At 34.3% G+C, this 14,146-nt stretch overlaps 1 protein-coding gene across 4 annotated transcripts in view; it reads right to left on the bottom strand.

Annotated features, from left to right (window-relative positions):
- Positions 1–14,146, bottom strand: part of STAG1 (STAG1 cohesin complex component) — a 459,692-nt gene that overhangs the window by 165,581 nt on the left and 279,965 nt on the right. For all 4 annotated transcript variants that reach the window (XM_024131797.3, XM_028489469.2, XM_024131796.3 and 1 more), the window contains exon 7: positions 11,126–11,330. In XM_024131797.3, coding sequence (XP_023987565.1) covers positions 11,126–11,330 — 205 coding nt within the window. The remainder of the gene's footprint in view (positions 1–11,125; positions 11,331–14,146) is intronic.

Below are 14,146 nucleotides of genomic sequence, written 5' to 3'. Positions count from 1 at the left end.
GTGCTATCATATTCATAAAATCTTTGGAAAGATATATAAGAAACAGGCAACTTTGGTTGCATTCAGAGAAGGGAATTTGATGGCTGAGAGCCATGGGTAGAACACTGACATTTCACCATATAACATTTTTAAATCTGGAATTTTAAATCATATGACAGCATTACTCTCTCACCATCATTATTTTTTTTAATTTATTTTATTTTTTATTTTTTATACAGCAGGTTCTTATTAGTTATCTACTTTATACATATTAGTGTATATATGTCAATCCCAATCTCCCAATTCATCCCACTGCCCCCCCCACTTTCCCCCCTTGGTGTCCATTTGTTTGTTCTCTACATCTGTGTCTCTATTTCTGCCTTGCAAACCGGTTTAGCTGTACCATTTTTCTAGATTCCACATATATGCGTTAATATACGATATTTGTTTTGCTCTGACTTACTTCACTCTGTATGAGTCTCTAGGTCCATCCATGTCTCTACAAATGACCCAATTTCGTTCATTTTTATGGCTGAGTAATATTCCATTGTATATATGCACCATAACTTCTTTATCCATTTGTCTGTTGATGGGCATTTAGGTTAATTCCATGACCTGGCTATTGTAAATAGTGCTGCAATAACACTGGGGTGCACGTGTCTTTTTGAATTATGGTTTTCTCTGGGTATATGCCCAGTAGTGGGATTGCTAGGTCATATGGTAATTCTATTTTTAGTTTTTTAAGGAACCTCCATACTGTTCTCCATAGTGGCTGTATCAATTTACATTCCCACCAACAGTGCAAGAGGGTTCCCTTTTCTCCACACCCTCTCCAGCATTTGTTGTTTACAGATTTTCTGATGATGCCCATTCTAACTGGTGTGAGGTGATACCTCATTGTAGTTTTGATGTGCATTTCTCTAATAATTATTGATGTTGAGCAGCTTTTCATGTGCCTCTTGGCCATGTGTATGTCTTCTTTGGAGAGATGTCTATTTAGGTCCGGGGGCTTTCTCTAGTTGTGGCGCATGGGCTTCTTATTGCAGTGGCTTCTCTTGTTGCGGAGCATGAGCTCTAGGCATGCAGGCTTCAGCAGCTGTGGCACATGGGCTCAGTAGTTGTGGCTCGTAGGCTCGGTAGTTGTAGCACACGGGCTTAGTTGCTCAAAGGCATGTGGGATCTTCCCGGACCAGGGCTTGAACCCGTGTTCCCTGCATTGGCAGGTGGATTCTTAAACACTGCGCCACCAGGGAAGTCCCAGGTTGTCTGTTTTTTAATACTAAGCTGCATGAGCTGTTTATATATTTTGGAGATTAGTCCTTTGTCTGTTGATTCATTTGCAAATATTTTCTCCCATTCTGAGGGTTGTCTTTTCATTTTGTTTATAGTTTCCTTTGCTGTGCAAAGGCTTTCAAGTTTCATGAGGTCCCATTTGTTTATTTTTGTTTTTATTTCCATTACTCTAGGAGGTGGGTCAAAAAAGATCTTGCTGTGATTTCACCACCATTACTTTTTAATAGAAATAATTAAAACATGGAATTGGTTTTCACTTTATTCACTGAGGAGTGAATAAAGATAGAAAAGATAAAAAGGTCTTTAGATTGAGTCTCAGATAATTCAATATTTACAGTTTAGCTTTCTACAATCCACCAAAACAGTGCTTCAAGAAGGAAGAAGTAGTTGTGTCCTTCAAGAGAGACAGATGACAATGGAGCTGCCCAGTGCTTTTTGACACTAAGAAGGTAACTGTTGACCTCAACAAGAGCAAAGACAGTGAACAGGTAGATAGAAACCTGACTGGAGTGGGTTTAAAGAGAATAAGAAGAGAGTGAGTATAGACAGTAAATAGAAATAATTCTTTGAGATTTGCTATAAAGAAAAGGAGAAAAATAGGACTGTAGCTAAGGAGCATGTGGAAACAAGGGAGGGTGTGATGGTCAGTCTAATGTGTCAACTTGGCTAGGCTACAGTATCCAGTTATTTAATCAAGCACTAATCCAGGTGTTACTGTGAAGGTATTTTGTGGATAAGATTAACATCTGTAAGTAAAGGAGACTACCTTCAATAATGTGGTGGCTTCATCCAATCAGTTGAATGCCTTAAGAGCAAAAACTGAGGTTTCCTAGAAAAGCAATTTCTGCCTCAAGACTGTACAACTCCTGCCTAAGTTTCTAGCCTGCTGGCCCGCCCTACAGATTTTAAAATTGCCAGCTCCCAAATTGTGTGAGCCATTCACTAAAATAAATCTTCCTCTCCCCAAATATATATATCTTTGTGTGTGTATGTATGTATGCAAATAAGAAAGCAAGTAACTAAGTATATCTCCTGATGGTTCTGTGTTTCTGAAGAGCCCTAACTGATACAGAGTGTTTCTAAAAGATAAAGGCTGTTATAGCATATTAATATAATGATAAAGGGGATGGGGGAACTGAAGCAGGACAGAGAGTAAAAACACCCTGAAGAGTAAAGTTCTTGAGGTGGTGAACAGGATTGGATCCACCACACAAGGGTAAGGACTAACCTTAGATAGACAGTACTGTAATAAGAGAAAAAGCAGAGTATATGTGTACTGGTGCACCTAGGTAAGTAGGTTTAATCACTGAAGGATTCTCTTCTGTCTCTATAAAGCTAGCAAGATAATCAGCTAATTATGAAGAAAAGAGGATAGCAGATGCTACAGGTTTGAGGAGAAGGTGTGAAATAATCTTATAAGAAAGTAGGAATATATCCATGGCATAGAATACTGTAATAGGATTGCTAGGCAGCACTAAAGGTCCACTTGAGAAAAAAATGTAAAATGCCCAGCCATTATAACTATGTGTTGTTCTATAGCCGCTTTCAGCTCCACTTGTGTAGGTATGGAACAGGTAGTAATATGTGGTTTTCCTAGGAGGTATAATGGAGGGCAAGGACGTTGAGGGTCCTTCATGAGAAGGACATGATTATAATAAACCTGGATAACAGAATCTAAGCTCGGAAAGTGGAGGCAGTGAGGACATCAAGAACACTAAAAAACAGAGTATCAAAGAATTTAAAGCCCCAATAGAAGAAAAACAATGTTGGAGCTGGGAACATATAAAACAAAAACTGGAACAAAAGCGATTATTGGCAAATGGGATGGTTAAAATTAAGATTATGGACACTGGCCCTTTTATTTACTATTCAACAATTTGCATTTATGTGTTCTTCAACATAAAAATGAAAACCAAAAAGCTGCCTTTATATTTAGTGATACCTACTATACTTTTACTTCATTATTTTTTATGGCTGAGTAGTATTCCATTGCAATTCTGTTCCTTCTTTAGTTTTAAAAAACTTATTTAAAAAAACAAAAAGGCTTACAACAAACTTCCACTTTCCAAATAATAAACATTTAATCAATCCCTGTCTCTTAAAAACCCAACCAAAATAACGAGAAAACAATTTTCTTCTTCAATAAATCCAGAAAATTACCTGCAACCCCAAACCACAATGTATCAATATACATATATGGAAAGCAGATGGATGAAGCATGCAAATCAAACCAAATGGTTGAAAAAGCTTGACAACTATATCTAAAGAAACACAAAAAGAAAAACAATTTTGCTCTGTAGAACCCAAAAGCATTAAGGAATTGGAGAAGTATTGGTGTCCACAGAAGATGCAGTGAAATAAGGTCTGAAAATAGGAGCATTATCTCAAAGTTTGTATAGTAAGTAATTAAATCTCCACTTGAACCTAGGCAATCAGGCAATTCCCCCAACATACACTCATCTTGGAAGTCCAGAAAGTTTATTCCCTGAAGAATATAAACCAGAGATTTGGACTCATCAGACACAGAGGAGGGATATAGGTGAAGTGCAGAGTGCCCTGGGTGCTCCTTCACCCTGTATAACTCCCAAATGGCGGACAGCAAACAGACTTAAGGAGATTGAAAGATCCTTCTGCAAAGAAGCTGAACTTCCCCAGGGAAAAATAATTATCAATACCAAGAGTTTAGGGTCTACAGTGAAAATGGTATGTGACCACAGGACCACCCTACAGTGATGCTCGCCAAAGAGGCCAGAGCCATTGCCCCTCCCTGTCAAACACAACACACACACACACCCATGCCACCCCACACCCCGACCCTCTCTGGCAATCAACTCTTTAGTGTCTCATTGTCAGCAATGACTAGAAAGCCAATGAACAGATACTTAAGGAACGTTTCCATCATGAAAGACACTGATAAAAGCAGAGAATTGGAAAAGAGGTCAGAGTAGGGTGTCTAAAAAAACTTCAGAGTAATAATTAACGTTGTCAAAGAGAGATAAAAGAAAATGTTACATCCATGAAACAATGTTAAAAAAAAAGACTTGGAGAATGCAAAAGAACTCTTAGAATATTTAAAATGATAATGAAAATTAAGCTCAATAAAGTTGAAGAAACACAAGAAAAGTGAACAAAAAGACTAAGGAATGGAAGCTAAAAGAGAAATAACAAGAAACTCAGATTGATTCAACAGATTAACATCCAAGTAATATGTATTCTATAAAGAGTGCCCAGCATAATGAATGTGAAATTATATACACACATTAGGGTATATCACCATGATATTTCAGAAAATCAGGAACAAAAAGAACATAAAGCTTCCAAAGACAAGAAACAGGATCAGAATCAGAACTGTGAAACAGGATTGGACTTCTCAACAGCAATACTGGAAACAACAGGAAAAATTCTGAAGAAAATTTTCAGTAAGTACTACACTGGTTCAATTAAATGTAAGAATATAATAATTTTTCAGGCATGTAAAATCTCAAATATATACTTTTCCATTACTCTTTTTCTCAAGAAGCTATAAAAAAACATGCTACCCAAAAAGGAGAGAATAAATTTAAAAAAAAAATGCAAGCCAAAGATAGGGGATTCAACAAAAGACAAAGGATCCAAATAATGGCAGAAAAGTTAAATAACTTAAAGGACATATAGATTTTAGAAAACAATGCAGCCTTATCAAACATAATTATAAAATATTAAAGGTACAGAAAATGCACCCCACAAAATTGATTATAACATCCTATTATTTAAAAATAAAATAAAAAATCCTCACATAAAAGGAAACACCAACATGTCATGACAAAATTAAGAAGTGGTATGATTATGGCTTATTTTTATTTTTGTACTTTTCTCCTTTTCTGAATTCTTTGTAAGTTGTATACGTAATTTTATATGTACAGAAAATGTTTAAACATACAACATGGAAGTATTAATGAAAAATCTACAAGAAACTTTCTCAATTTCTCTGTCCTCTTTAGAGCCAAACCAAGCAAGCTCTGTCATTCTATCACAGTTATAACATCAGACACTTACTGAATGACTTGTATATGTGAAACATTTAACACGAATTATTTCATTTAAGCCTCACAACACTCCTATAAAATGGGATTAGTAGCAATACTATACAGATGAGGAAAGTGAGGCACCAAAGTTAAGTAACTTGTCCAAGGTCACCAAGTTGAAACATAAAAGATATGATTATAAAATGATTTTAAAAATCATAATTTCTTTACAAAAACTAGCTCCCCAAAGAAAACTAATTTTCATACCTGATGATAGAAAGTAAAGAAGATAAATCTAAGAAAATGATACTTCTGTAACTAGAAAACATAAAACATTACTCTAGATACCTATATTTACATTTGAAAGAGTAATTACATTTTAAAAGTTTACTGTATTTTATGTGTACAGTTATATGATATAGTGGCACTCGCAAATTTGGTCAATTATTGGGCATTAATCTCATGAGAACACCAAAAGTCTACTACGTACAAATTCTAGAAAGGTGAAAAAAAAGTGTTATATCTAGAGGAGCAACGAGAAACACAAAGGTATTAAAGTTAAAAAAAAAATGCACTGGTGAAAATACAAAGCAATGAGAAAGTAAAAATTTCTTTAATGAATAAAAGGAAAATAAAATATAAAGAAATTAAGGAAGAGAGATTATTTATACTCTATAGTCTGCTCTTTGATGATGCCAGATTGACCTAAAATTTTGAGGTTCTAACCATAGCAACCAGAAATATTCAGTCTGGTTAAGAGTTATAAAATACCTACTGAATTTAATAAATAGAATTTGGCATGTGAGAGCCAAGAGATATGTAAAAATGAAAGTGCATGCTGTTAGTTTTCTTAATAGCAGTTTTTGAAAGATCTGTTTATTTACTTGTTTGTTCTGATTTCCCCATTTGCAATGTCTTCTATTACGAAAAGAGTAGGTGTTCCATAAATTCTGAGGAAAAAAAAACACGAGTGAAGGGAAACACTGCACACACTACTGGCTCTTACTGTCATTACAGAATAACAGCAGCAGTTTACTAAATGTCAGGCACTAGTTCAAGCCTTCTTAATTTCTTTTAATGAGGTAGCTATCATTATCTTTCCCACTTTGCATATGAAGAAAGTGAGGCCAAAAGGACTTGTCCAAATTACCCAATTAGTAAAAGGCAGAAAAGGATATGTATTCAGTCTGGTCCAGAACCCATTCTATGAACCCTATATTACATGGTTTCAGCAACCGAAAGCCAAAGAAAAGACATCAATTTACTGAGACAAGATTATTTTCAGTCTGTGATGGGAGAACAAAGAAATTTCTTACAGCTTATCTTTTCTCAGAGTAAAAGTCCAGAGATGCTGACTTGGTAAAAAAATGTTAATCAACAACAAATCATATGTCAATATAAAATCAACCATATACCAATATAATAATGTTAAACAATGAGATACAAAGAAATGTTTACTTCCCCAAGAATCTGAGTGACCTATTATTGTTAACTAGTGGTAAAGACTGGCCTCCCAGCATAATGAGGCCACCTGACTGTCATATGATGATCTTAACCACATTTTCTAATTTTTTCATAATTCATTTCAGAAAAAAATAGTACAGAATCAATCACCATGCTATTATTAATAAAATTTTGTACTCTTAATCCCCCTTTGTTCAAATTAGCATTTTCACTATAGAAGTGAGAGGTAGTCAGTATCAATCTATTTGTAACACAGAAAATTATGCAGGTGAGAAAATAGCAAAAAATAAAAAAGGTAAACCAACATTACTCATCTCACCATCTAACAAAAATTTTAAGTCACCAACTTCTAACGTATTGGCATACATTTTAAAAACAAATACCTAAGTATAATATAACTATAAATCTAAAAAATAGATCCTTTGAGAGTAGAATTATCTTTATAATACCAAACAACACAGTGGTAAAACAAAGGGAAACCTACTTGTTTTTGAGCTGGAGGAGGAAAATATTTTTTCATGAAAATTCCATGAAATTGGGGAAAGAAAATATGGCCAGCCTCAGATTGTAAATCCACCAAAATAATAATGACAAAATACTACTTATATAAATTAAATCCACAAACTATGTTCTATTCTAATATGTCTGAGACAGCTACTTAGAAAAGCAACAAAGGAACTTAATTCTGAAGACAAATCAGTAATGAAAACTTTACTACAGCGTAAAGCTTCTTTATTAAGATGACTCAGACATATAGGAGAGTATGCTTTACAATTCCAATTAAAAAAATAGAAAAAAAATAAGGAAAATATAATACAAAATGTAATTGCTAACAGTCTGTTTCAATTTAATGGTAAAAAGAATTCCAAAAAGAAGGGAGAAAGCACAGTTTACTGGAAAAATGAGACTACTTCTACCTGGAGAATAAACAAACCTGAAGAACTACAAAATAATGAAAATTTTAGTAAAAATGTGGCAAAAGTATACAATTAAATGCAATGCATAAACACTGACAACTGGGACATATTATTAACTAATAACAAGAAAATGGGATATTTGGAAAATAGATTAAAAGTACTATTGATAAGACCACTCTGATGATTTATGAAGCTCTAAAACTTATCTTGTCTGTACCCTACAAAACAACTAACCTGATTGTCTCTCTTCTCAGCTAAGATATAAGCAATGTCAAGGAGCATTTTATTCCAAAGCCGATAATCATATCTGGCCATAACTGCCTTGTAACTGTCCATGCACATAGTCTTTGAAGCAGAGGATTAAATGTTCCTGCCCATTTTATCTAGTCCCCAAGACTCGTCCTGCAAAGTGAATAAAAATGATTATCTTTTAATCTACCCCTCATACACATACCATAAAAGAAAAAAAGGGAGGGGGTACCAGAGAAGAGGGCAAAGATGAAAAGAAAATAATTCTTGTAAAGATGGATAATTATTATCCAGCCTGGAATTAAGTTCTCAGCAAGATCTCTGTGCTTTGTTGAAGGGAAGGTGACTGATGTCTCACTTTTTATGCAACTGAGCTTTGGAAGACATGATCATTAATGTACACAGAGAAATTACCGTAATATTTTGAAATAAATTTGAGAATAAGTTGAAAAATAGGTTAGCTTTTAAAAAATAAGTATAAACATAACATTGATCTACTTTTCTTGATTTCTGATTTTTAAAAGTAATTAACAAATACAAATAGGCTAGATGATATAAAAAAAGCTGAGGAGAAAACCAAATGGCATTTATCAGGCAGTTTTTGGGTTGTTGTTTTTTTTTGCGGTACGTGGGCCTCTCACCGTTGTGGCCTCTCCCGTTGCAGAGCACAGGCTCCGGACGCACAGGCTCGGCGGCCATGGCTCATGGGCCTAGCCGCTCCGCGGCATGTGGAATCTTCCCAGACCGGGGCATGAATCCATGTCCCCTGCATCGGCAGGCGGATTCTCAACCACTGCGCCACCAGGGAAGCCCTATCAGGCAGTTTTAAAAGCTATCATGATCACACGTAAATTGTGAGAAAAGAAAGACAGAAAGGCACTGGAAGGAGGAGGGAGCAACTCAACTCAAAAGAAATAGGAGGAAAGCCATAATTAAAATATGTTTAAGCATACATAAAATTAGCATGTATAGATTACCAAAGGGATATATATATATGAAAAACAAGATAATAATAAAAGTCACTGAAAATGGGCCAATGGAAAGAAGAGCTGAAATGGACCATCATAAAGTCAGTAAAATACAGTAATATTTCATTTACATGGCAGTGAAGGACAAATGCAAATGAATTAAACTGCATTTTTCAGGAAATTGAAACGTTTTAAAACTCAAAATATTCTGTATATTTCTATAATATACTATTCCTTCTCTTGTGTTCATAAGTAGAGTATGTGGCATATATTTAGTCTTTTATATAAAATGCACACAGGTTTCTGGATTAAAGAGAGGTAGCTGGCCTCTACAGAGAAGCCCCAGATTGCTCTGTATCTTGATATCTGTAAGCAAATTTTTGACTTCTTTTTTGTTATAAATTATAGTTTCACAATTCTGTCAGCAGGACAGAATCTAACACTTGCCCTCCAATCTAACACTTGCTTCTCTTTCTCTCTTGGCATTGGGAAACTAGATAATAACTGTTTATGGCAGTAATTTTGGCTATTCATAAGTAACTTCTATCTTATGTTTAAGTTTTGTTTATTTCAAATCACTGCATTTACTATGCATCTGAAAACCAGCTAAACAGGAATTACTGTACATAGATGAAAGATGAAAAGTAAACAGAAAATATAAAGAAAAGAAAAAAGCAAACATAACATAAAGGGCAGAAGATTCTAGAAGTGATGAAATTAAAAAGAAAAATTGTATAGTATCAGATAACTTTTAAGTAATGAATAGTATATTTACAGTACCTTTTCAAAAAGTTACAACTGGGTACAAGATCTCTTTTTATTCCTAATAATGAGGAAGAGGATACTCTCAAAACAGAATAAAATGTGTTTGATGTTTTTTCTATATAGAAAATTTTTTCAACAATAAATTGTGTGATTTTACCTTTTCAAAAAAGATAAAATTAAGTAAAAGATCTTCCTCTTTTCCCAGTGAGAAAAAGGACACCCTCAAAAGAATAACTGTGTGTCATGTTTGCTCCATATAGAACTGCAACTAAGGGAATAATGGACACTAATAATATGGATTAACCACATTAAGGAAGGAAAAAGGAGTGGAAAAAAATATGGATAACTCTATATAAAATTATCACATTGGCTTTAGGCAACAGGTTAAACCAGAAAATGATAAAATTTTCAATCCAGGGTTTGCAATGTGTAGTCCCCAAAGGATCAGTGTCAGCATCAGCTAGAAACCTGTTAAACTTGGGGGCAAGGCCACACAATCTGTTTCAGTAAGGCCTGGAGGTGATTCTGATGCATGCTAAAGTTTAAGAATCAATGCATTCAATAAATTAGATAAATGAGAAATTTAAATTCAAGATGAAATGCAATTAATTAAATTAAATCTCATTTTTTGTCATGGTAATGTGCAAGATGAATATAGCCAGAGTTATTGCTATTAAAAAGGATGTAATTTGGGAGTATTTAAATATATGTGTATGTACATACACACACACTCTCTCTCTCTGTATTACAGGAGAAAAAGAACAATCATTTAGTCATTTTAGGTAAGCACAGTTAAAATCGTTGAGGAATTGAGAACAATGGCTAAATTAAAATTACCTTGTTACGGAAAAACCGAGGGGAAAAAGAACATACTTGACTCAGAATTTGTCTAGATAATTCTAAAATAAAAGCAAAAGTGAAAACTATAATCTGTCAGTTCTTCAGGACTCAGCCTACCTACCTGAACTGATTTTAGAGACATTACATTTAGGTTATTACAGCACTAATAATAGAAAGAATGCCAGCTAGGTCACAATTACCTATTACAACTGGATGGAATTGTTTAAAAATACATATATATAAACAAAATTTACACATTTATGTATAATAACAATGAACTATGAAGCAATGTAATTAAGTAGAAAAAATACTATGAATTTGGAATTTCAACTATTATTTGGGTTTACCAAAGAACATGGCCTGGTGGACTCCTAAAATTTATTTGGTTATAAAACAAAAATGCAGGAAAATACATGTTCAGAAAGAGATTTGGTAACATTCACCAGAAATTTTCAATTTTCATTCTCAAGACTATCAAATGCCAGTTACTTAGAGAATACAAACCATTCATGTGAATTTTGGAGAAAAACTGTATATTTCAAGGGCAAAGTAATGAATTTAATATTTAATCTAAATAAAGCTTAACTAGAATAGAACATATTTAACAAAACTAAATTGAAAAGGAAATAAAATGTTGGTTACTTACCAGCAAGGGTACTTGTATGTCTAAAAGCTCTGACCTGGGAGTCCGACAAACCAGTCAAAAGGGAGATTACTGTGTCCATCATATACTCATCATAAATTATGCTATACTGACACTGTCGAATCAGGACTCCAATAAATTCACAAAAGTTTGAACGAAATTTTTTCCACTGAGGTCCAGGCATGGTAAGGGGGTAATCACCACTGTCCTAAAAGGAATTAAAAAATATATATATTAAATATGACATCAAGTTTGATCAGTTTTTTTTCCTCCTACTGGAAAAGGAACATTTTTCTCAAAGTAGATATGGACAGAAATCAAGGGGCACAAGATGGCTTTCTCTTTTTTGCCTGTTTTGATCTTCGACAACTAAATAATTGTTAATGTGCTCAAAATTATTATTTACAACCAGTATTTAATCTATTATTCTAAGCCATTCATTTAAAATAATAGTTCCAGTTTTGTTGTACTTGGGTCCTAGTTGAGATAATTTAAAGTAGAAAACAAAAAAAGAATTGAAGTTTAGACTAGAAAGGATACTTGCTACTGAATTCAGATCAAACTAATCATGATACCTGTGACATAGATCATCTTTCAAATATTTTAAATAGACACTTTAAAGAACTGACAGTTTCAAGAGTATAAGCACTTCATTAAGAAGTCCAAAAACAACTTTTCATATCTGAAACTGCAAACCTATTTCTTCCAATTTTACTATGAACTTTGAATTAACTCTATTTTATGGAGTGAATTTATTAACTTTTCAAAGAAAAAATCTAGTTAGAAAAAAATCTAACACCAGATTGTGTTATCTTGTTTAAAACACGAAACTGACAGTTGAACCCAGCAGAGGTTTCCCACTCTAGCCTAAAACATTTTGGTGGAGGAATGGAAATTCACAAGGCAGAGAGTTCACAGAGAAATTCTGTGAACATAGTTATCTGTATACTCTCAATTTGTGGCTATTTGTCTTTTCTAGGCCAAACTGCTGTTAGGAAAATTGGTTATAAATGAGGTCTTGAGCTCTGTTGGTGTCCCAGGAAAGAGAACTAGTGTGATACATAGAACAGGAAGAAATCCCAAGAGCAAGGAACAGAAAGCAGAGATAGGGAAGAGCTTGGCAGTCAGTCAAATACCCCCAAAGAAAGATAATTTTGGCGCTACATGAGTATTATGTGGGTTACTAAGCTCTGTAGGACATCAAAAAGGAACTGAAGGGGCTGGCTGAATCCTCCCTACTCTTTTGACTGGGGGTGTGGGAGCACAGACTGGAGAGGGTAGCAGGATGGAGAGGTGAGATGTTTCTCAAAGGTATCTCTGAAGGCTGCCTGCTGCTTCCATTTCACAAAAGCCCACCAGGGTAGAGCCTCTTTTGCTTTGTACCAACTGTGAGATTCAGCCATTTAGTGCTCACAACCAGATCTTGGGCCCAAGGAAAGTACAAAGAAAAGAATCTATCTAGACAGCCCCAACAACAAGAGGAAAGGAAGCCAGAAAAATCAGCATTTAGGAAAACCTAAGTAAAAAATAAGTATACTTCAAAGATTCAAATGTAGCGTAAAACAAAACAAAACTCTAGGGAACTAAAAAAGACACTTTTTTTGAGGTATAATTCACATATAAAATTAGTTCCAGGTATAAAATATAATGATTCAATATTTGTATATATTACAAAATAATCACCACAATAAGTGTAGCTGACATGTCACCATAAACAGTTACAAATTATTTTGCTTTTCTTGTGATGAGAACTATGAAAATCTACACTATTAGCAACTTTTCAATATGCAATACAGTATTCATAACTATAGTCACCATCTTTTACACCCCCAGGACTTATTTATATTACAAGTGGAAGTTTCTACCTTTTGTCCCACTTCACCCATTTTGCCCATTCCCCCTAACCCCTGGCAACCACTCTGTTCCCTGTATCTATGAGCTCGCTCAGTGTTCTTTTGTGTTGTTTTGTTGTTGTTGTTATTTTCCTTTCACATATAAGTGAGATCATATGGTATTTGTCTTTCTATGACTTATTTCACTTAGTGTAATGCCCTCAAGGTCCGTCCATGTTGTCACAAATGGCAAGATTTTCTCTTTTTAACAACTGAATACTATTCCTCTGAGTGTGTGTGTGTGCACACACGCGTACATACCACATTTTCTTCACCCATTCATCCACTGATGGACACTTAGGTTATTTCCATGTTTGGCTATTGTAAATAATGCTGCCATTAACATGAGGTTGCATATATCTAAAATACTTTATTTCTTAAAAAATTCAGTTGATGAACTGAAGGAAAGGATGGTTACTGATAGGAGATACATTAGTAGCCTAGAAAATATTGTGCAAGACATATTGGAAAAAAAAACATGTAAATGCTAGATGAGGCCTGTAGAAAAAACCTTTTAAAATGGACAAAGTAGGTTAGTATTACCTTTTAAACCTTCTGTCCTTTCCTTTTTCACTGATTTGGAACGCATATGTGGTGCTGATGCTCAACAGCCATTTTACAACCATGAGGGGACAGTATGAAGATAAAGAATGGTACAGAGAGAGATGGAAAAAATGTAGGTCTTTGCTCTGTTGAGGTGTAGTATAAATACCAACCATGTTCTGTCTATTCCCAGATTAATTTTGTGTGAGACAAACTCCGGTGAATTCAAGCCACTGTTGGTCAGATTTTCTGTTACTCACAAACAAATCCATTCCTGTTATAGTAGAATTACAAGCAGTGGCAAAAGACGAATTATTCAGTAAATGACTTTGGTACAGTATAACTGGTTTTTCATTAGAAAAAAATCAGATATGTATTGCACCATACACTAAAATAAATTCCTAATGAAATTAAAACACTTAAAAATACTCAACCAAAAAAAGAAATAGCAGAAAACATGGAAGAATCTTTAACTGTGGTCATTTTTAAGTCTTTTGTCATTTACAGACAGTTCTGGGTATACTCTGATGCTTTTGAAAAAATGTTCCTATAAAAGGGTTTCATCTTCAAGGAATTCATGGAAAAGACT

This window comes from Physeter macrocephalus, chromosome 1 (genome assembly GCF_002837175.3).
Source record: "Physeter macrocephalus isolate SW-GA chromosome 1, ASM283717v5, whole genome shotgun sequence".
Classification (NCBI taxonomy): domain Eukaryota; kingdom Metazoa; phylum Chordata; class Mammalia; order Artiodactyla; family Physeteridae; genus Physeter; species Physeter macrocephalus.
This window is presented reverse-complemented; position numbering and strand designations above follow the sequence as displayed.